At 43.7% G+C, this 24,450-nt stretch overlaps 1 protein-coding gene across 1 annotated transcript in view; it reads left to right on the top strand.

Annotated features, from left to right (window-relative positions):
• LOC122803239 (breast cancer type 2 susceptibility protein homolog) overlaps nucleotides 1–24,450 on the top strand; it is a 675,913-nt gene that overhangs the window by 199,303 nt on the left and 452,160 nt on the right. Inside the window, exon 4 of the mRNA XM_044072837.1 lies at nucleotides 20,812–21,202. Coding sequence (XP_043928772.1) covers nucleotides 20,812–21,202 — 391 coding nt within the window. The remainder of the gene's footprint in view (nucleotides 1–20,811; nucleotides 21,203–24,450) is intronic.

Here is a 24,450-nt window from a genome sequence, read left to right on the forward strand (position 1 = left end):
CTGCTGAGGAGCATGTCCCGGGAACAAATATGGACACTGCCCCTGATCCCATTACTGCTAACACAGAACAACTACAACATCCTGCATCCAAACCTAAAAACTCTGCAGCTAACTGCTTGGAACATTACATAACAGCAATTAACCCAAATTTATCCCAAAGGGTTAAAGACATAATCATGGAGGCTCGTAGACCTTCAACAAGAAAGAATTATGCAGCAAAATGGAAAAGATATCTCATCTGGAGTACTGCAAAGGGGCAAGATGTGACACTGGTGAACATAGCCAACATCCTGGAGTACTTGGCAGAGCTCTTCCATACAGGCCTGTCCTACTCTTCCATCAAGATACATGCATCCACTATTTCAGCAGAATACAGCTTGGATCCTCCTGTCTTCTCGCATCCTCTGCTCAGACAGTTTCTTAGAGGAATTAAAAATGTAAAACCTCCCAGGAAACCTCCATTACCAGCATGGGACTTGAACTTTGTGCTAGAAAAACTGACTCTTCCTCCTTTCGAACCAGCAGCAACAGCAGAATTACAATACTTATCCTGGAAGACTGCTTTCCTGCTGGCAATAACTTCAGCAAGAAGGGTCTCTGAACTACAGGCATTAATGGCAGTACAACCCTTCCTGATCTTCCATCAAGATAGAGTGTCCATGAGAACAAATCCTACGTTTATGCCTAAGGTGGTATCCAGAGTCTCTTTAAATCAGGCTATCCACCTTCCTACATTCTTCCCCAACCCACAGAACAGGGGAGAAAGGCTCTTACATACCTTGGATGTACACAGACAATTACGCTACTACCTGGACAGGACAAAAAACAATAGAAAAACTGACCAGCTTCTGGTAGCATATGCAACAGGAAAGGAAGGAAAACCAATTTCTAAACAGACAATCTCCAAATGGATAGGAAATTGCATTAGATTTTGTTACTCCTACCATGGAAAGAAAACTCCAGAGAACATCAGGCCTCACTCCACAAGGGCTACTGCCACTACCACAGCTTTCTTACGAGGAGTGGCTACCAAGGACATTATAGAGGCTGCTACTTGGACCTCCGTGCATACATTTGCCAAGCATTACAACTTACCTCTATACTCTAGATCCCGTGCTGGTTTTGCCACTGCTGATTTGCAACGGATCCTAACTACACCATAATATCTTCTCATTTCCTCCTCCCCTAGTTTAGCTATGGTATTCTACCCATTTGTAAGGACTGCAGATGCATCCTTGAAGGACATAGTACAGTTTTGTACCTACCATAAATGTAGATGTCCGAGAGGAATGCATCTGCAGTCAGGATTACCCACCCTCCTTCCCCTCTGAGGTACTCCTAGGGTATTTGCCAATCTTCAGCTAGCTTGGGGGGGATCTATTATGGTGTATTTGTTTGTATATATGTACATACATGCTTATTTTGTGTGTTTGCTCTCTTCTATTTGGAAACTATGACATTTATCCAAATTTAGCCATCCAAGAGGGCACCTGGCATCTGGGGCAAGAAACACTGAGGAAAATGGCGTCGGCTGATGCCTTTATACCCGAAAAACTGCCGCAGTGACGTCGGGTGAAGTGCGACACCAGCCAAAGCCAGACCCAGACTTTGGAATCCGGCCGACCGAAGGGCTGCCTGACGACAGGACAACCCATTTGTAAGGACTGCAGATGCATTCCTCTCGGACATCTACATTTATGGTAGGTACAAAACTGTACTTTCTCTGGATTATCCTTCCGTGTGGACCACCCTAGATTCACATAGCTGGGAATTCCCATAAACTAAGGAAGAATGAAAAGGACGACATCAGATATTAAAGTTTTGTACTCACCATAACTGTGTATCTGTGTTGTCCATTTTAAATTCTTCCTCAGCTCCTCACCTTCTTCTCCCTTCCTATAAAGTTCTTGCGGGATCTCATGGATTTCTTGAAAACTTGTAGTTCCAGGATTGAGTCCTGGCTTACCGTTAATTTTTGTATTGCCTATTTTATATATGTATAAAGCAGCAAACTTGATCTGAGGTATTGTAGGCTAGCTAGGGCATTAAGGGTAGAGAAAGGAACTCGAGAGTTAGATCCTTAAGTCTGATGAAATAAGAGTCCTTGTTGGATCCAAGGTCTAATCTATAACCCATACATTGAGGAAGAATGGAAATGGACAACACAAATGCATAGATGTTCATCGTGCATACAGCTGCAGTAATCACATACGGGTTTTCTGCCATCAGGCGGGTCCTTGGTCGGCCGAATTCCAAAGTCTTGGTCCGGCGTCGGTTGTTGTCACCTTCTTCCCTGACGTCAGTGCGACAGGGGTATATAAGATACAGCCGACCCCATATTCCCCACTCTTTTTTGCCGCGCGGTGCCCGAAGCAGAAGCAGTTCGCAAGTGCCGGTCGGCCAGCTCCTGAATTTACGAAAAATTGGAAACCGAAGTCTTCTTTAAAGCTAAGTACCCCGTTGGGGAAACTTTTCTTGCCTCAGACCGGTTTCAGACAAAGTGAACAATTGTATTTCTTGTGGGAAGCAAATACCGCATGAGGATTTCCATTCCCTTTGCATACCTTGTTTAGGCCCAGACCACGACGTCTCGGGCTGTCGCTTCTGTGCGACTTTCAATAAACGCACTATTAAGCGTCGGGCGGAGTTTGCCCAACATTATTTTGGTAAAGACTTTGATTATAAAATGTCGTCGGATACTCCGACTACCGTTTTATCCAAAAAACGCAAGGATAAAGACCGACACGCAAGGCCCGCGGTCTCCACCGACACCATGCCAAAGCCGGCTACACGTGGTCCGGTTCTCAGCGAGACGCCTATGCAGTCCTTGACTACCGACGACACTTCCTTGGCGGTGTCTTCTGTACCCGAGACCGCTGGTACCTCGGCCCTTACTCAGACTTCAACCACCGAAACCACAGTGGGTGTTGAGCCTCCTAGTGTGGACAGGTCCACTTCCACCCAGGGTGTATTTAGACCCACTTCTTCCTTTTCTATTAAGGCCTTCACCAAGTCCAAATCAGCCATGCATCCCAAGAGGCCTGTTGCACAGGGCCCATCCCCAGGCCCCATGCCTAAAAAGCAGATGCTTAAAATGGCTGTGGATTTAATTTCCTATATCAGGGGTTCCCAACCCCCTCCAGACAAGAGACCCAGAGTGGAGGAAGACTCTCCCTCTTCTGAACAGGGCTCCATTTTCTCAGAACATTCTGATGTGGAGGAACACTCGTACTCCCCTTATGAGGATTCTGATGCAGAACAGTCCATTCCTTCTGTATCTCCCCCAGATGATTTCTCTTTTGGGGAATCCTTGCACACCTTGAGGGAGCACTTCCATTGGGAAGGCCAAGACTTTTCTGATTCCAAGAAAAGGCTTAGGGAATTTCTTTTGTTACGTCAACACAGACCTCTGGCTATACCTCCTGTCCTGGACATACTTGATGATATTTACTCGGAGGCTTGTCTTAACCCGGATTCCCTGCCTCCTGCACCAGTCCAACCTGATAGGTACTACAGAGTCCCTAACTCTCACCAATTTCTTTTCAAAAGCCATAATGCTGTCCCTGAAACCATTTCTCAAGGCCCCAAGGGAATGAAGGCCTCTACTGCCAAGAACCCACTACCTTCTGAAAGGGAATCTAGATCCTTAGAAAGGTGGGGGGAAAAGGTTTACACCTCGGCCACCCTAGCCATGAGGGCCTTAAATTGTCAGTTCCATATGCTTAAATATCAGCAGTTTCTGTTATCACAATTAAGAAACAAAATGTCTCAACCTGAACAACCAGATTTGAAGGAATTGCAGGATATGATGCATAGTGCAGAACAAGTGGGTAAACACACCTTACAATGTGGTTATGATGCCTTAGAGGCCTCAAGTAGAGCTGCTGCTACAGGAGCAGTCATTCGTAGACATGCCTGGCTTAGGGAACAAAGCTTGCCTGATCATGTTAAAGCTAAGCTACTAGATGCTCCTTTACAAAAGGATGTGCTATTTGGTACTAATGCTGAGGAGATACTACGGAAAATGGAAGAAAAAGCTAAATCTATGCAAACTGTCAAGGCTTTTCTACAGGTACAGCCACCTCGTTTTTGCAGAAATTGGCCTTCAAAAAACTGGTCCTTTCCAGCCACTGACAAGCCCCAAAGAGGTAGATACAGGCGCTCAAGGGGCAGAGGACAATCTCAAACATCATATAGAGGCAGACAATGGCAATCTCAAGCACCAAGAGGTGGCGAAGACCGTGCACAACAATACAGAAAGCAAACCCAATGACTTCCTCCTTTTAATGCCAAGCAAATCTCAGCTGCAGCCCCCTTGGGAGGAAAGCTGGCATTATTTTCAAGAAATTGGCTGATTATCACAACAGACAAATGGATCCTGGACATAATAAACAGAGGCTACAGATTTCATTTTCACACTCTTCCAAAGATGCGAGGCATGCCAAACCTGCCACACAATCAAAGGGCAGAGGCGCAAATACAAATTACAAAGCTCATGGACATGAAAGCCATTCAAGAGGTTCCTACTCACGAACAAGGTCAAGGTTTTTATTCCAGACTTTTCCTGGTACCAAGAAAAGGAACCGACTGGAGACCCATTTTGGACTTATCCATCCTAAATACATTTCTACTGCACCAAAATTCAAGATGCTCACATTACAGCAACTTCTTCCCATGCTGGGCAAGGAGTTTTGGCTGGTAACATTGGACCTCAAGGAGGCATACCTGCATGTCCCAATCAGACAAAGCTGCAGAAGATACCTCAGATTTCTTGCAGGTTCAATCCACTATCAATTCTCTGCATTGCCCTTTGGCTTATCTACTGTGCCCAGAGTATTCACGAAATGCCTGGCATCAGTAATTGCCTACTGCAGACTTCAAGGGATACAAATTTACCCTTATTTGGACGACTGCCTGATCCAAGCGGACAGCAAGCACACTCTTCTGGAACATCTGGCTTATGCAACACTGTTACTGAATTCTCTGGGATACACAATCAACAAAGAGAAATCCAGGCTGACACCATCTCAGAAAATAACTTTCCTGGCTGCTAACTTGGACACACACCCAGATGGCCCATCTTACGCCAGAAAAACAAGGGCAACTAACTCAGTACTTCAAAACACTAGCAAATTGTACCAGGCTTACTGCAAGGAAAATCCTGCAGGCTCTGGGCTTCATGGCATCTTGCATACTTTTAATCCCATGTGCAAAGTTGCATACGAGAAAACTTCAATGGTACCTAAAAAAAACTATGGTCTCAACACAGCCACAAGTTGGAAACAATAATACCAATAATTCCATGTTTGCAAAAGGAATTTCTATGGTGGGCCCAAGCATGTCAAGCAAACACAGGTCTCCCATTTTGCAAGCCTCAAGCAAATCAAGTCATCACAACAGACGCCTCAGATTACGCCTGGGGGGCACACATGACAGGCAGGTGCATTCAGGGCAAATGGTCCCAAAAGGAAAAGCACCTTCACATCAATCAAAAAGAAATGCTAGCAGTGATAAATGCAATTACAGCATTCAAGGGCCTCCTGCATCCAGGACAATTATTGATAAGAACAGACACCACCACAGTAATGTGGTACATAAACAAACAAGGAGGAACACATTCATATCCCCTGTGCAGACTAGCCATGACACTTTGGAACTTGGCACTGGAATGGCAACTCGAACTTCAAGCACAGTACTTGCCAGGTTTGGAAAACACGCTGGCAGACAATTTAAGCAGAAATATGACAGATCCACACAAATGGAAGCTGCATCCACAGGTGTTTACAAAGATAATCCAAGCATGGGGAAGGCCAGACATAGATCTCTTCGCCTCCCACAGGAACCATCAATTGGAAAAGTTTTGTTCAAGGACTTTTCATCCAAAGGCATGGAGGGTGGACGCCCTTTCATTCAGTTGGACAGCATGGACAGTGTACGCTTTCCCACCTCTGCCCCTTCTATCCAAGGTACTCTTGAAAGCAAGAGCAGACATACTGAAGATGATACTGATTGCTCCAGACTGGCCAAGGCAGGACTGGTACCCACTCCTAAGGAGCCTAACACATACTCCTCCCTGGCCTCTACCTCTAATGCCTCTTCTACTGACTCAGCACAGCTACAAAACTCTTCACAGTCAGCTAAAAACACTCAATCTTGCTGCATGGAAAATTCCTTAACACCACAGCAGACCCTACTCTCCAAAGAGGTGCAGGATGTCATTCTGGAGGCCAGAAGGCCATCTACTAGGAAGACTTACTCCGCAAAATGGAAACGGTTTTGCTCATGGAATGAGAAAAGAGGCCAGGACCCTAGAAAACTGAATCTGCCTCAGGTATTACAGTATCTAGCTGAGCTGCTGAGCAATGGACTTTCATTTTCCTCCACAAAAATCCATGCCTCAGCCATTTCTGCAGAATTCAACATGGATCCACCGTTATTCTCTCACCCACTTTTAAGGCAATTCCTCAGAGGGGCTAAGAATATAAGACCACCAAGGAAACAACCAGTGCCAGCCTGGGATCTTAATTACATCCTAGAAAAATTAACATTGCCTCCCTTTGAACCAGCTGCCTCAACAGATTTGCAATACTTGTCCTGGAAAACAGCTTTCCTTCTGGCCATTACCTCAGCTCGTAGGGTTTCGGAACTTCAAGCCCTCATGGCTGTGCAGCCCTTTCTTATCTTCCATCAGGACAGGGTTTCCCTTCGAACCAACCCGTCATTTATGTCTAAAGTGGTATCCAAGGTAGCTTTAAATCAAGCCATACACTTACCTACCTTTTACCCCAATCCTCAAAACAAAGGGGAAAGGCTGCTACATTCCTTAGACATCCATAGGCAGCTACGTTACTATTTGGACAGAACAAAGCCTTTCAGGAAATCAGAACAACTTTTTGTGTCTTATGCTGTAGGAGCTCAAGGGAAGCCTGTTACCAAACAGACAATCTCTAAATGGATAGGCCACTGCATACGTTTTTGTTACTCCCATCATGGGAAATCTGTCCCTGTAGGCATCAGACCACACTCCACCAGGGCCACAGCTACCTCCACAGCCTTCCTCAGAGGAGTTCCTACCAAAGATATCTTGGAGGCAGCCACTTGGAGTTCTGTACATACCTTCACTAGACACTACCACCTGCCTTTATATTCCAAAACTAGAGCAGGCTTTGCTACTGCTGTATTGCAGGGCATTCTGGCTCATCCCAGTTCTACCTAGTGCCTACCACCCTGTGCGTAGCTTTGGAATTCTACCCATTTGTGATTACTGCAGCTGTATGCACGATGAACATAGCACAGTTTTGTACCTACCATAAATGTAGATGTTCGAGTGCTAATACAGCTGCAGTACAGGTTTCCCTCCCTCCTTCCCCTCTAGGTATAGGACTAGTGGCTAACACCTCCTCATACAACCTACTTTGGGTTATCCTCCTATGGTGTATTTGCTTGCAACTACTCTTTTTTTGATAACATTGCATTGCTTGAATATATTTATATATATTTATATTATTTATCTATTGCCTTCCTTTGGGGGCACCTGACATCTGGGGCAAGAAAGACTGGAGAATATGGCGTTGGCTGTATCTTATATATCCCTGTCGCACTGACGTCAGGGAAGAAGGCGACAACAACTGACGCCGGACCAAGACTTTGGAATTCGGCCAACCGAGGACCTGCCTGACGGCAGAAAACCCATATGTGATTACTGCAGCTGTATTAGCACTCGAACATCTACATTTATGGTAGGTACAAAACTGTACTTTATGGTGCATAAATAACTTTAATATTCCACTACGTGTGTCCAGTCAAACCCTCCTGATCTGATGCTATCCATGTCATTATTCATCACAGATGGGTCTTGGATCTGACCTCGGATCCATGCTGGCAATTTCTCAGACAGATCCAGAGCTCAAGCTCCTCCCCTTTCCATAATCCCTTACTACATTCTAATCCTCAGATCTTGTTTGCTGCTCCGTTGCTTCAGATGTGGTCCAAGCTTAGAATAGCAGTTAGCAGATATGTCGTTATTTTTCTTGGGGTTTTTTGCTCTCTACAAGTTACTTTTCTCTTTACCTCTTCCATTTTGTAGTTAGTTAAATTAACTCCCCTCCTGGCTGCTAAATTCTTTTATTTAGTTAGGATTCCTCCCCTTCCCTGTTCCGATGTTTACTGCTTCCCGCTATTTTTCTTTTAGGGTATTTTTTTTTTTTAAAAATTCATTCTATCCTTTCCTTTTTCTAAGGGTAGTGTATTTGCACCTAGTGTGTATGTTTGTGTGCTTGCACTTAGCATGGCTGAAAAACCCTCTGGGTTTAAGAGCTGCACCTCGTGTGGTCAGAAGATGTCATGTTCCGACTGGCTTTTGAGGAGTGTTTGTATTGCTTGGGGTTGGCGCATCTGGAGGTTGAATGCGACATCTGTGGCGCATAAAGCCCCAGGGCCCTCGTCGAGCACTGCAATAAGCTTTTACTGAAGGGCATGGCTCAGGTTGGTCCTCTGCCCTCGGACTCCCCTTCCAAGCCCTCGCAGGAGCCGAAGAAGAGCCCTCCTCCTCCTCTTCTCTTCCTAAGAAGCTGAGGCTCTCTGATTGCAGATGCCCTTATTCGAGTCCAGCCTCTTCAGCTTCGGATCCAAGATCCGTTGTTCTGAAGCCTTGGGTTAGACACTGTATTCCTAGGCCTCTGTGGAGTGGAGGCCTTCAGATCAGAGTAGGCGTAAGCAGTCTCCGGATCTGACCAGTTTGTCAGATCCATCCAGTACGCCATCCGAAGCTTCGATTCTAACTAGGCTGTTGGATCTGACAGTCTTGTCGGATCATGCTGTAATTGAAAGCTCCCCTTCTCAGTCCTCCAGGAAGTCATATCAACTCATTGGAGCAGATCCCCTTCTTGAGACCATAGGGCTGTGTAATCCAAGGTCAGATCCATAGCAAGATTGGACCACTCGTCAGCTTTGTCTAGATCCTCAAGAAGTCTCCTTCCCTCGGACATGGATAAGATGATGAGGAGTTTCCTCAAGGCCCAAATTAAGTTGGGCTTGCTGCTGTCCCCTGCCTATGTGGCTAGGGGACCCTCCCCATCTACAGTACTCCACTCTCCTCTTCCTGTCCAACAGGTTTTGGAATGTCAGGACTAGGAGATTTCTAGTGAGAAGCCTACTGTGTCAGGTCTCCTCCCCTTCTCAACACCGTAAGGGTCCCTGGTTGGCTCTGTTCCCCTGCCCTCAGACCAGGGTGCACCTCGCTTCCTAGGGGTCAGTGCAAGTTCATGGGGGTGGGTTTGGGTCTGGATTTTTTAGACTGTTCCCTTCTTTTTGGGGGCTTTGGCACTGGACAGCTCAAGGCCAATATCAACAGGGGGCTTAGTTGCTGCGCTGGGGCCTCTTCTCCTTTCCCAGGTGGCCCTGGACGCTGGGGGGGGGGGGAGCTTCATCCAGTCCATTGGCCTTCTGGGTGGTAGAGAGGACCTTCTCCAGTTTAGCATTTACCTCTTCTTCTCTAGGTCCTCCCCCAACCTCTCTCGGGTTTGGTTGCCGAGGCCTCATCATCCATCTAGGGTCAGCCCTCCTGCGAGCGCCTTCAAATGGGCACTGCCTCACTTGGGATACCCATCTCTTCTGAGTCCTTCCCTGAGCCCACCATGGAGGAACTTCCTTGGAAGAGAACATGTATGAGGATGGACTTGAACTACCCCAGAGAGTCCTTCACTGAAGACATACATTTTGAGGAGGGAGACTGGTCCCCCAAACTTCCGCCTGAGGAGGTTTTCTTCAGGGACATCCTTGAAGTTCTCAAGCAGAGAGGCAGATGGTCTTCCCCATCCACATCTTTGGAGGCGTCTGTGTTCCTGAAGGTCTTCAGGATGGGGCTCATCTTCTACTTGAGTAGTACCCCTGCTCCCACTGACAAGCTTGTAGACCATCTCGCCAGCAGAGCTTGGAAGGAGTCTGACACGGTGGAACCTGTGCCCAAGAAAGCAGACATATTCCTCAGTCCTCCCGAGGATTGGTCTTTTTGGAGCAGAGGGTCCCTGTTGATCCCTTTGTGGTGGCCACTGCTACTAAGAAGGAGCTGGCTGTGCAAAGCTCCTCAGTCCATCCCCCAAACAAGAAGTCCCGGGCAATCTACAGTTTCAGAAAGTGTGCGTTTGCCTCGGTCTGAGAGCAACTAATTACTTGGCGTATTTTACCCGGCTTCAGAGGGATTTGGTTTTGGAGCTTACCACTTCCCTGTCAGAGTTGTTGCCTCCAGAAAGTCTCAAACTAGTCTCTGAGGCTGTTTACTCTAACCTCTTTGGCTAATGCTTCGATGGGGTTGATCTCCAATACTGCGGAAGCCACCTCTCGTGTGGCAGGCCACAAGCATTGCTATCCAACGGCATGTCTAGCTTTGCTTTTGTGGAACCTGTCAAGGCATCTTTCACTAACACCCCATTTTGACATTTCCATCTTGTTTGGACCATCTGTTAAGGAAACCTTAACTCACAGTGAGCAGGAAGGCAAGGCTCTCTTCACGGTAGGGCTCAAGTTTTCTACTACCCAGTGATGCTTTTCTAAGATCCAGAGGGGAGGTAAGAAACGTTGGTTCCTGGGGGTTCAGTCATCCTTTCAGGGTGCTCCTCAGGAATCCTCTTCTGCAGGCTGGGGGAGCGGATTCAATGGCAGACGCCGCCCCAGGGGCAGAGGGCATCTGCAGAACCAGGGCTCCTGGGAGCCTTTCTGGGAGAAGCCCTTGCAGTGCTCCTGAAATGCTCTCTGACTCTCCTGCCCTGGAGGTAGTCTGGGGTTGACTCTGCCTTCATCCACTAGTCTGGACAAGTCTCACCTCCAATCAGTGGGTGCTAAAAATTATTTCCAGGGGTTATTCCATTCCTTTCTCCCAGCCCCCTCCAATTCATAAATTTCTCCTAAACGTCCCACCCCTGCAAAGGTAGTTGGCCTATCCTGAGGTGCAAGACCTCCTTCAAAGAAGAGCCATTCAAGAGTTCCCAACAGAACGAGGGTCTGGAACTTACTCTCACTTCTTTTTGGTGCCAAAGAAAACCAGGGACCTTCATCCGATTCTGGAACTCAGCAAGTTAAATCTGTCAAGAAGTCCAAGTTCCAGATGGTCAGTGTTCAGTCCATTCTTCCTCTTTTGCGCAAGGATGATTAGATGTGCTCAATGGATCTCAAGGACTCGTACTATCACATAAAGATCGATAGATGCTCCAGCAGACAATTACACTTTCAGTTAAGGGTCAATCATTACCAGTTCAGAGCCCTGCCCTTTGAACTCACCACAGCCCTTCAGGTGTTTACCAAATGTATGGCAGTGGTGGCAGCTCATCTCCGGCTGCAAGGTTTCCAGGTTTTTCCATACCTGGACTTATTGGCTTCTCACAGCTCCCACAAAGCATTGACTATCACTGGCCACTAGGTATGTCCTCAACTTTTTTCAGCATCTAGGCATCATGGTGAATCTTCCAAAGTCCAATCTCATTCCGAGCCAAAACCTGGGGTCCAGCTGGACACAGTATTGGGGACTGCAGCACTGCCCTCCTGCAAGGACCAACTCATTCAAGATCAGGTCTCTCTCTTTGCTGGAGCTAGCACGCCCATCAATTCACTTGATTCTCCAAACTTTAGGTTTTATGACAGCTGCTATTCAGTTGGTGCCTCTCACCAGGTATCACATGCACGTTCTCCAATGGACTCTGGCAGTCCAGTGGTCCGTTCTGTCTCAGCCCATGACGATAATGTTGACTCAAGTGTGCAGGAATCATCTTGCTTGGTGGCTTCAGTTTCAGGACCTATTTCTAGGCAGGCCATTTTGTCTTCCCCCACCCAAGGCCACAGTGACCACAGATGCCTTCCTGTTGGGGTGGAGGAGGACATTTCCAGGGCAGGACGGTTCAAGGCACATGGTCCACTGCAGAGACCAAATTGCCCATAAACGTCCTGCAGATGAGCGCAGTACCTCTAACATTCAAACTTTTCAGGAGTGTTTCCCTCTGGGGACTATAGCAATTCAGGCAGACAACATGGTTGTCTGGTATATCAACAAGCGGGGGGGGGGGGGGGGGGATGGTGTTGTATCCTATGTGCAGAGAGGCTATGAGAGTATGGGAATTGGCAATTTCTTCCAGGCGCTGTCTTCTTGCAAGTCATATACCCAGGAGTTCCAGTGTGTTGTCCAACAGACTCTGCTGGTCCATCTTGACTCCTCACGAGTGCTCCCTGAATCCATCAGTGGCAAGACAAATCTTCGACCATTGGGGTCAACCTTGCTGCACCTTTTTGCTTCCCCAGTCAACCACAAATGCTGCACTTTGCCTTGATCCCCCACCCCATTAGGGGAGTTGCCCAGGAATGCTCCAGTTCATGACTGGCCTCAGAGTCTCCTCTATACTTACCCTCCTCTTCTCCTAATACCCAAAGTCCTTCAGAGAGCTCATCGTCTGAAGACCCCTCTTATCCTCATTGCCCCTTTCTGGCCTCATCAGGCATGGGTTCTCCTTCCTAAGGTCTCATCTGAACTATCCACCTTGGATACTGGATCCCATTCCAGGTCTTGTATCCCATCCCTGGAGGCTTCCATTTTGCAGTCTCAGGGCCCTTAGTCTAACCACATGTTTTCTCCAGTTCCAGTAATCCTTTCACAAGCCAGGCTTCCTCCCCTGATGAGGGGCATTATTTTAGCTGCTCAAAAAATGTCTACAAAGAAGGTGTATTCCAGTAAATGGAAAAGATTTTCGATTTGGGCCAGACAAAATCTGGATCCTTTTTCAGCCCCTATTCCTAATATTTTGCTCTTCTTGTCTTTCCTTATTCAGGATGGGGCACATTTTTCTACCATTAAGCCCCAGTTGGCTGCCATCTCCAATTTCCATATCAGCAGTGAGCCTACTTTTTCTTCCAAACTGTGTAATGTCTTTCTGAAAGGGTTTTTTCTTAGACTTCATATTAAGGATTCATCCCTGCCATGGGATTTAACATTGATACTGCAGTCCCCAGCACAAAAACATTTTGAACCATCTGGTTCATGTGATATTCAGTTCCTTTTCTGGAAGACTGTCTTTTTAGTGGCCATTACTTTGGCCAAGAGGGTCTGGGAACTCCAGGCTCTGTTCATTAAGCCTCCATTCATGATCTTCCATAAGGACAGGATGTCCCTTAGAACAAATCCCTCCTTCCTCCCTAAAGTGCCATTGGAAGCTAATCTCAATCAATTAGTTGATTCATCTACCGGTTTTCTTCCCTAATTACTCTAATAAAGGAGAATATATCTTGCATTGTTTAGATGTCCACAGACAATTGTTTTTATCTAAAGAGGACTGTGGAGTTTAGAAAGTTGGACCAACTCTTTAGCCTTCTCTCAAAACAGAAAGGGCCAGGCAGTCTCCAAAGTCACTATTTCCAGGTGGATTGATAGCTGTATTTCCTCCATTTATGCTAGTAGGCATTTAGAATTATCCAGACTGGTTAAGGCCCATTCTTCTAGATCTGTTGCTACGTCATCAGCCTTTTTGGCTAGACTTTACCTTGATGAAATTTGTGCTGCTGCAACTTGGTTTAATCCACAATCTTTTACTTTGCACTACAAATTGGACTTAGTATTTAAGAACAGGGCTTCCTTTGGTTCTCTGTTCTCCAGCATATTTTTTCTTGAGGCCTCCAAGGATACACAGTAGCTTGGGACTCTGACCCATCTGTGATGAATAATGACACAGCATTAGATGAAGAGTTATGTACTTACCATAACTTGGCATCTGTGCTGTCCAGTGTCATTATTCATCACATTCCCGCTCTCCTTCCCCCTTCCTTCTGGGGTTCTGGCAAGGCTGAATTGGCTGGTATTTGATGTGAAAGTTTTTGGCCTTCTATTGCAGTTGTTTATGCATTTCTACTAACTTAGCAGACTCTATCTGAGGATTAGAAGGTAGCAAAGGATTGTGGGAAGGGGAGGAGTTTGAGCTCTGATTCTGTCTGAGAAGTTGATGGCTCGAATCCAAGACCCATCTGTGATGAATAATGACACTGGGTAGTACAGATGTCAAGTTATGGTAAATACATGACCTTTTTTTTCCTCCCATCTTGGATCAAGTGCTATCTCAAGGGGTTATAGAGCCTGTTCCCCCACATCAAATAGGGTAAGGTTTTTATTCAATAATATTTCTGGCGCCAAAGAAAGAAGACCCTCTAAGACCTGCACTACTCATTTATTTTCTAAGCCTTCACATCAGCTATCCAAAATTCAAAATACCCTCTCTACAGTCTATATTACCTCTCAGTCTACCATTACTTTTCCAGTAACACTAGTAATTTAAAAGATGCTTAGCATCACATTTCTTTTTTCAAAGATTTCAGATTTTTTTTTTCCATAGGTTCATAGGTAGGTACTAGGCTATTAGTTGGCCCTAGGGCCTATACAAGCCTAGCCAAAAAGGTACCCTGGCTTTCGCCACCCAAGAAAATTATTTTCCTGTGCCCCTGTCAAGCAGAACCACTGAAGTGATCCCCAGAGTGAATTTCCTATTACCCATCCAATCATCAAGATTTTTCTTGAAGAGTGCTAATGAGGAGCTCTGTTTGACATAGATAGGTAGTCTGTTCCAGAGTATGGGAAGTCTCTGGAACAGGAATCTATCCCTCCAGCATGTTCTGTTTATTGTGGTGACAAGGTTTAGGTCCCTAGAGCGTGTAGCTTGGAGGGATTGGGATTTCTTTAAGTGGAGCATGTCCAACAGCTCTGGGTTTGACATAGCTTTGTATGTTAGGCAGAGATTGCCTCGGAGTAGGCGATATGCGACGGAGTAAAGCTGGAGTTTTTTGAGACGGTCTGCGTAAGTCATCTGTGGCCAGTAATCCTCTTTGTGAGGTATTTTTGCAGCCTTTCCAGTTGTTGTAGATGTCTTGTGAGGTACATACCAAAAGGGGTGTTGTACTCTATAATGTGTTTAATGAGTGATGAGTAGAGGGTAACAATGACCTCTTTTTTTCTGGATGAGAAACCTTTTGTGATGAGGTGTGCCACGTAGAAGGATTTACTGACCACTGTGGCGATGTGATTATCAAAGGAGAGCCTGCTGTCCACCTGTGTCCCAGGGTCTCTTATCACACTTTTGGTGTTAAGTAGACTACCGCCTATGTGGTAGTTCATGGGTACAGAGTTTTTACCAAAGGGGATGACAATGCACTTTTTGGCATTGAGCTTGAGACCATGGCTTTGACACCAGGCATCTGTCTCAGTGAGGCCCTTATGTAGGATGTCCACATCGTTAGGAGTTTGGATTATTGCTCCTAGTTTGCAGTCATCTGCGAATTTAGTTAACCAAAGACCTTCTGTGTTAGCCTGTACTTCAGAGAAGTAGATACCAAACAGGAGAGGACCCAGGACTGAACCCTGTGGTACTCCACTTGTCACTGGTCTGAAGTTTGATTTGGAGTCTTTCACAGTGTGGGTTCTGTCAGTAAGCCAGTTGGCAACCCTTCTTGTGACAAAGGGATTTATACCTAGTTTAGTGAGCTTATCTATAGTTCCAGAGTGGGGGATGGTGTCGAACGCCTAGGTTAGATCTAGATAGGCTGTGTGAACTACCTTACCCTTATCTATGGCTTTGGTGGCTACTTCAAAGAAGTCTGTCAGGTTTAGGAGACATGATCTCCCTTTTACATACCCGAACTGTGTGGGGTCCAGAGTTTGGAGATCCCCAATGTCTTTGTGTATTAGTTCCATGATAATGCGTTCCATGGCCTTGCAGACCAGGCTCATCAGGCTAATGGGGCGGTAGTTCCCGGGGTCTGTTGTGGGCCCCCCCCCCCTTTGTGGAGTGGGATAACTGGCGCTGTGCGCCATTCAATGGGCACAAAGCCTGAGGTGAGGCTATGATTGAACATAGTACTTAGGTGGGGTGCCAGTTCATTCTGCAGTTCGTGTAGAAGGCAGCCTGGGATGTTGTCAGGTCCCATGGATGCTGTGTTCTTGGCTTTGGAGAGTGAGGTTTTTAACCTATGTAGCCGTGATTACAGGAACTTTGCATTATTCTCATATAAAGATAGGCCCTTTAGGGGGTGAGAGGGGGGTAAAGTTAGCACTGAACCTATCTGTCAGGATGTTGGCAATATCAGTTGGTTCTGTATAGTTAGTGTCATTGTGCTGTGCAGATCTGAGTGTTGCCATTGAGATTCTTGACAGCTATAGAATGCTTTGTGGTTGTCTTAGAATCAGTGGCGATTTTGTTTTCATAACTAGCTTTGGAAGATTTTATGAGGGATCTCAGCTTCTTACTGAGGCTGACCAGGGAGTTCCTCCAATCGTGGAATTTTACTCGTTTTTGCAACAGTTTCTTTCTTCTGTTGTAGAGTTTGTTTGTCAGAAGACCACCAGATTGGCTTCTTTTTTTTGGAGAATAGCATCTTGGTTCTGTTAGGGATAGCACGATCCATGCACTCATGTAAGTGCTTATAAAGTGCCTTTGTGTAGGATTCAGCAGTCATACCTCTATTGTCCATCTGCATGGGTGTCATGAAGTTTGCCACTTCTGTCTTAAGAAGCGTGAAGTTGGCTTTGGAGAAATTTTTTACGGTTGTTTTCCTAATGGGGGGTGGGAGCAGGATGTGGATGTCATGTCTAGGATGATTAGCTTGTGGTCAGATCTGACCAACAAGGAGCTGACCTCTGGTGTGGAACCCTGGTCACGCATGTTGGTGATGACCAGGCCTAGGATATTGCTGCCCCTGGTGGAGGTGTGGATAAGTTGATCCAAGGCATTGGAATTGATGATTTCCAGAAAACGTTGAGCAAAAGAGTTGGTACATGAGTAGTTTTCCCAGTTAATGGTAGGGTAGTTGAAATCACCCATTATTAGAGTATTGGATTGTACCTTACTATTTTCCAGTGTATCAAGAAAAGAGGAGTGGAAATCCTGGGGCATGGTGGGGGGTCTGTAGCAAGCTACAATCTGGATTGCAGTTTTGCCCAGAGTTAGTTGAACCTGGATAATCTTGGATGCATTATGCTGAGCAACTAGCTTGGAGGTGTGGATATCCTTAATGAATATGGACACGCATCCACCTTTAGTGTTTCGGTCCGGGTTTAGTGGCCGAAATGTGTGCTATGAATTATAGTCTGGTAATGCAGGGGTGCTCTCTGAAGCTTTGAACCAGGTCTGTCACTGCACAGATGTCAATGTTCTTCATTTTAAGGAGTGCCTCGAGTGAGTACATTTTGAGGTTTAGACTTCTAGCATTGAGTAGCATTACCCTCAGATTTTGCTTGCTTGTACCTGTAACGGTGGTGAATTTGTCATTTGAACCTTTCCTAAAAAAGGCACTATAGGGGTGGCAAGAGCCTTTGCCAGTATCCGGAATCCCAAGGGCGACAGGTGCAGGCCATCTCTGGCAAAGCAGCGTGGTCGGTCGATCATGTCATCCCAGGCAGACAGATACTGGATTCCCTTAGAATGACACCAGAAGCTTAGCCAATTGTTAAAGTCAATCATTTTGTCCTTATACTGTACCTTGTACTTTTTACTTTTTCTGTGTCTGGTTTGCATTTTCATTTCACTTCCTTACCCTTTGTGTTGTTGACCGCTCCAAGGATGTTTACAAAGTGCCTAGCTCCTGTGATAACCCATTGCAGGTTACAGGGTATTCACATTTTCATATTTAGAAGATTGCCATCTTGCTATAAACTTTAATGGTGATTCACCCTATCTCATCTTTCACAAAGATAAGGTAACTTTGAGTACCAATCCCTCTTTTATGCTGAAAGTGGTTTTGAGTTTATATTGGTCCAGGCAAGTCATCATTTCCACTTCTTTCAGAATTAAAAATCTGGAAGAAAGAATTCTCCATTCTCTGGACGTCCATAGATAACTCAGATATGACTTTGACTGAACAAAATATTTCCGGAATTCTAATCGGTGATTTATTTTCTATGAAAACAAGAAATATGGGCATTCAGTGCCAAAACAGACAATTATTTCTAAATGTTTTCTCAGGATATATCTTTTTGATATTTTTACTATAAAAGACACTTCCAAGCAAAGTCAGGGCCCACCTTTCTAAGGCTCTGCGTATTTTTGTGGCTTTTTGGAAATGGGTTAGACTAGAAATCTTCTAGAAGCAGCAACTTGGTCTTCTATGAATGCCTTTACCAATTTTACAAACTGGATTCTTTCTCTGTGGACAGAGCAGGCTTTGCTTGGACTGTTTTCAAGGGCTCCTAGGATCTGACATTAAACCCCCTTCCCTTCCTTTCCTTTCTAAATTCTCTGGCATTTGTCCCTTGTAGCTTAGTTTGCTGCAACAGTGGTCTAATGTGTAACATGGTACAGTTGTGAAAGTAAACTCCCCATAATAGTAGATGTTCAAATAGACACCCCTGTATCCTTCCTCCCCTTTTTTCATCCCTGACAATGTGTGTTTTTTCTCCTCACCTATTCTCCTTACACATACTTAACTGGCAGGTCTCTAGGCTCCCTTGTTTTGAGGCAAGAAAGGTCTGCGATTTTGGAGCCCTTAGTGCTGTTTTTGCACAGTTGTCCTTAAGTTTACAGCCATTAGAGCATGTGGAAGGGGCCCTACAGCTTTGGAAGCTGTCCAGTCCTTGGCAGCATGTCCTGTATAGCTTGGGCAGCTACAACAGTGACCTATTTAAACATCTAATGTTATGGGAAATTTACCTGCACAATTGTACATTTTCTTTGCTAAGAAGCTTTAAGAGTAAGGCTCCCATTTGAAATGATCAGGAGTATGCAGAATTAACCTCAATGCCAAGTCACTTTCCCCATGTGTTGTGATTGGCGAAATGGTGTGGGCTAATATCTCATCATCATATAATGTACAGTATGCTCACCCAATTAGTCTTATGTATATACTCCAACTTGTACCTTCTGTTTAGACTTTTTAACTATATGACACCCTTCTTTAAATTTATTTTCTACCTTGTCTTACTTTCCCATCATTTTGAATTTTAAATCTTATATTTTTGTCTTGCCTTGTCTTCTCTCTCTTATCTTTAGCCATCTAGTCATCCTTCCTGTTGGATATATTTAATGTGAATGCAATGGCAGATTAGTGTACACGTCTGTTGCATTTCTGTAATGTCCTTTTCATAGACTATATTTAAAAATACTTAAAACTGATTTTTTTAGTTCTGTATCCCCTGTCTGCATGCTGATCATAAGCCCTTCCTTCCTCAGGAGTCATTGTAACAGCAAACCAGTTAAGTCCCGAAACCACTGGCAGATGTAAGCCCCCTCGACACTGTGGTGTTGGTCTGTGCCCTTCCCTGGTCCAAATATGCTCACATACACACTGACACATAACTACAAAGGTTGCCATCAGTTACTTGTAAAACCAAAACTGAATGAGCAATGACCCTTCCCCAAGTCTTGCAGCCATTTTCAAGCAAGCCTTTTCTTACATGGGAACAATGTGGCTGACCAGGACCACCATTTCTCTTTCCCCAAGATGGCTGATCCAGTGGGAGCCACTCGCTTCCACCCTTCCCTGTCCAGCTCTTACAGCATCCAAGTATCTAGCTGAATTCAGGTTATCTTAGGTCATAGGGCTTCATTTCCTTGTGCCATAGAACCAGGAAAGTACCTTCTAAATTTTGACATTTTGACTTTTTTTTTTTTTTTTTTTTTTTTTTTTTTTTTTTTGCAGTTGAATGTATTTGCATGTATATGCAAGTGTGTGTCGTCAGCATATGGTATATTTTGTTAGGCCTTTCCTTGTACCTAAGCCATCATATCTCTTACTAATGATTAAATTGTACTTCACCTTTATGTACGTCCTGCTGCTGCTTTTTTTTAGCAGTCTTTTTATTGTTGGTTGCAGATATGCTTTTGCAGGGACCGTTCTTAGAATATTGTGTTCTCTGCAAATGTTTTTATTCTTCTCCATTCCACACCCCTTGTATATATATCAACAAATTAACCGCTCAACGCACTTTTCTGTACCTTTCAACACGTGCCCTCTCCCCATTCTCAGGGGGACTTTTTTTTTTTAAATACATTTAATTTCCTAGCATAATAGACTGTACTTCTAATTCTTCTGTCTATACCAATTGTCATGTTTTATTTTAATTTATTTTTTTTTTTAATTATTGCATCACTGGTGCCGCCTCGTGTCTTATTGTATCCAATGTATTTTACTTTCAATTGTATGTATATATGCTTTTTTTAAATTAATGTAGTACTATTTTATTTGATGTTATCAAACTCTCTGGAGCTTTTCTCCCTGAACCTCCACAGAAAATGGGTACTATTTATTACCCAGTCAGACTTTTCCAGTAAACAATGTCAATAAATAAATGCATACAAATATTTTGTCCTGTAAACCTTTTTATGTGGCTTTATATATTCTTACATTTTTGTTGGTAGCCATTATCATGAGCAAAATACAGTCTTTGGAGCAACTCACTCACCTTATCAACAAATGAAAAATAAAATACCTGCATTGCTTATGCAGTGATATGGAAAAAGTATACTCTATAAATGTGAGTCAATCAATTGAGATGATTCTCGTATATAAATATTTGCAAGTGTTTTTTTACAGGTCTGCAAGTACTTGCAACCTTGCTTAAAAAGTGACTGCGTTGTTTGTAAATGAAATAACATGTTTGACTACCAATCTCGTATTAGTTTTTTAACAAAGTGCAACTAAATGTTTAAGCACAGTTGCAGTTTTGATTTATTATATTAACATGAAAATTTTACAATAAAAAGTGATATTGCAGAGATGTTTTTTTCTTTATCACTATGAATTTATATTTTTAAGAAAAATGAATTATGCTTTCCATTTAATTATTTGATGTGATTACAGATATGATGTGGAAATTGATCATAGTCTGAGATCTGCCATCAGGAAGATCATGGAAAGGGATGATACAGCAGCAAAAACAGTTGTGCTTTGTGTTTCCCGAATAGTGTCAGTGGTGCCCAAGTCATCAGATTCTACCAGTATACTAGAAAGCACCACTGCAGTTAAAACCGATTCAAAAGCTTTATTAACAAAGAAAGACTGCTCACTTGCTGTCGTAGAAGTTACTGATGGGTGGTATAGTATTAAAGCACTTTTAGACCCCCCACTCACTGCATTGTTACACAGGGGAAGGCTTGCTGTTGGTTACAAGATTATTGTACATGGAGCAGAACTCCTTGGTTCACAGGATGCTTGCACACCTTTAGAAGCTTCAGACTCTGTCATGTTAAAGGTGAGTTGAAAACTTATTTCTTGATTGCTATTAGTGGTAATTAAGTATTTTAGGTTCAGTGTTCACGCTTACATAGTGTGTTACGATGTTGTGCAACCTTTGTAATGGTGAAGAGTATCTTTGACAAGTTGGTTATTTTTTTTTTTGTTTTTTGCTTTGCCCATAAAATGTTTCCTATGTGTTATTTTTTTTTAAACAAGTGTTGACCGATCACCTCTTGTAATTCAGTGTGCGCCCCCAACATGAAACTGGGAGGTAATTTTTCATATTCTTCTTCAAAGTCATAAATACCATTCACCATGTATACATTTTTTTTCCCTTCAGTTTTTGGGTCATACTGAGTTGTTCATGACACTATTAAATATTTTTATCTTGAATTATTAAATGCTGTAAGTATGGCGAATTATAACTCCCTCTGGGATTGCTGTTATTGGCAAGTATGATTCTTTTTTTTTCCCATTTTGTCTATTTCACTTCTTTCTTTAGTAGCTACTTGCAGCACTTTAAGCAGTGCTATCTTTTTTTTCTGGACTACCCTGAGTTAGTGGGGATGTTAAATGACTTGCTTATAGTTGATCATTATGTAATGGAGACTGCACTGTTATCACCCATGTCTTTTCTGCTGGATATAGCAAGTATATCTTCTACTTATAGTTTTAAAATTAAAAGACTGGAGTGTGTTGTTTCTTACTAAAGTCATAATGATCTTTGTTCATTTCCGTTTAAATATAATTCTTAGTCTAGACTTGCCATGTTGTTAAAATTTGTGTTTCTTTGTTCTTTCCATCATCACTTGTCTTTCTTTCTTTATTTATTTTTTTGCTTTTTGTTTTGTTTTTCCCCATAATTGAAGGCTTTGGTAATGTTATTCCCATGCCATTAACACCTCCAGTGTCAGCTGGCTTGTATTCTTTATAAACGCAGCCTTGCCTAACACCATCATCAGTCCTTCTCACCACTTAAACAGTTGCTCACTTAACCATATTTTCTGTTCCCTAGTAGTTGCATTAGTCTTTCAGCCCAGTTCCTTACTTAGCGAGTTTTAAAATGTTTTGCTTTTTAATGTGTGGAAATTGTTGACTTAATGCAAGTTGTGAGGTTATTAGAAAGTAATGTTTTTACCAGTTAGAATAGGGAATATTTTAGCTGATTTCTAACAAATAGACCCCAAGATGCCCATTTGTCATGTTTTGTCTTGGGGGCTATGCTTGACTGATAACAGTTTTGTTAAATCTAGCAGTATTCAATTAAGACAAATGTTTAAAGTTTTAAAGATTTTCTGCGACAGACAATAGAAGGGAGGAGAAAAGTCCTAAGAAGTCCAGAGAAGGAAAGTAACCTGAAAGAAAGAATCTAAATCTAACATAAATGAAACCATTCACTTACCTGTCTTCTTTTAAAAATTTTCAAACAAAGGAGAATACTTGCTACATCTTTTGGATGTGTATAGACAATTATGCTTCTACTTACACAGAACAAAACAATTCAGAAAAACAGACCAGCTGTTTGTCTCCTTTTCACCAAGTTGTATGGGTTCTCCAATTTCTAAAGTTACATTAGCTAAAATGATAACTGTATTTCCTGGATTTATTCTCAGCAAGGCCTTTCCCTACCAAAACTACCTAAAGCCCATTCAACTAGATCCATTTCTAAAAGCAGAGCCGCCTTCGGTTCACCAGTTTTCCAGAATATCCTTCCATGAGGCCATCCCAAGATTTATGTAGCTGGGGACTCTGTCCCATACATTGAGGAAGAATGAAAAGGACAACATCGGATATTAAAGTTGTGTACTCGCCATACTAGGCATCTGTGCTGCCCATTTCCATTCTTCATCTCCACTCCCCCTCTCCCCTCATCTTCTGGAATGACCTAATGGGTTTTTTAGAACCTGTACTTTGGGTTTGAGCTCTGCCCTAATTTTCTCTTCTCTTCTATTATACACTGAAACCTTTGACAGCAAACTCAGTCTGAGGTATTGGGGATGGACTACGGCTTTATGGGTAAAGGGAGGAGCTCAAGAGTTTGATCCAAAGTCTGTAGAATGTGGCCGAATTGGATCTGTAACCCATACATTGAAGAAAAATGAAAATGGGACAACACAGATGCCTAGTTATGGTGTGTACATAACTTTAATTTTTCAGTTGTGTTCTTCTGGGAATAGTCGTAACTACATATAAAAGCAGGTATGTAAAACTGTTGAAAATCAAATAACTATTTTGCAGTGATTAGCTCTAGGAAGTAACTTGAAAGACACTGTGCTTCTGTCTGGGGGAATAGCAGCTACTCTGAGTAGGTAATTGCTGGATGTCCATCTATATCATTGTTGCAGTGCTCTTCACAGTAGAGATTTCCTGCCAAGGATAGCCCAGCATCTAGCCAATATACCAAAGCCTTTTGATCTTGTATGTGCTGCACGTCACACTTATGCTTCCCCCAGTTCCCATACAGGATGTAGGGCACAAAGGTGACATACAGACGCAGTTACCCAGAACTTCTTTGCCTCCAATCCAAACGCCATCATCGCTCATTAGTCTGATTGCTGTGCTGAATACCTAGCCATCAGATAAGTGCCCTGTTAGGGTCTTGTTTGGTTATCTAGAGTTCATGTCATCTAAGAATGGGAAATTGTCAATGTTGGATGCAGATTACCCATATGGATAGTCGCAAACAGTGTCTTTTTTTTTTTTTTTTTAAATCTGGCTCCTTCCTACAACCATATGTCTTGTAGCATTTGTAAAATGTTTGTGCCTAAGGCACTTAGAAGCTGATAGTCTTCCCTGGTCATTTATCCAAGAACCAGAGTCTTAAACTTTTAGCCCAGGGTGGCATGGCAGAATCTTCTAACCCTGGGGTACCATTAAGTAAGAAAAAGACCAATAAATCTTGGCCAGCCTCCACTGGACATTTCTCTAGAAGTGGGTGATAGCTGTCTAGGCTGTCTGGTATCTTTCGGAGTCTTCTGCTGTGACCCTGTCAGAGGCCAGCATGAATTCTTCCTTTCACATGTCCTCTGCAACTTTGCAGGCATGTGCTTCAGATGTCGAGGGAGAACTGCAGTTGGTTATCTTGGAGGGCCATAGAGGGATTCTACAGATTCTGGTCAAGGAAGACATTCCAGGTACTCTTATTGAATCCCAACAGTCGGAACCTGTGGTGTGTGTTAGGGCTAATATCCCTACCAAGAAAAGGCTAAGCATATATCTGTATGCCCTAAGGATCCTCAACAAGAATGGCAGGAGTTTACTCAG

This window comes from Protopterus annectens, chromosome 5.part1, assembly GCF_019279795.1.
Source record: "Protopterus annectens isolate FY-2018-M chromosome 5.part1, PAN1.0, whole genome shotgun sequence".
NCBI lineage: Eukaryota > Metazoa > Chordata > Ceratodontiformes > Protopteridae > Protopterus > Protopterus annectens.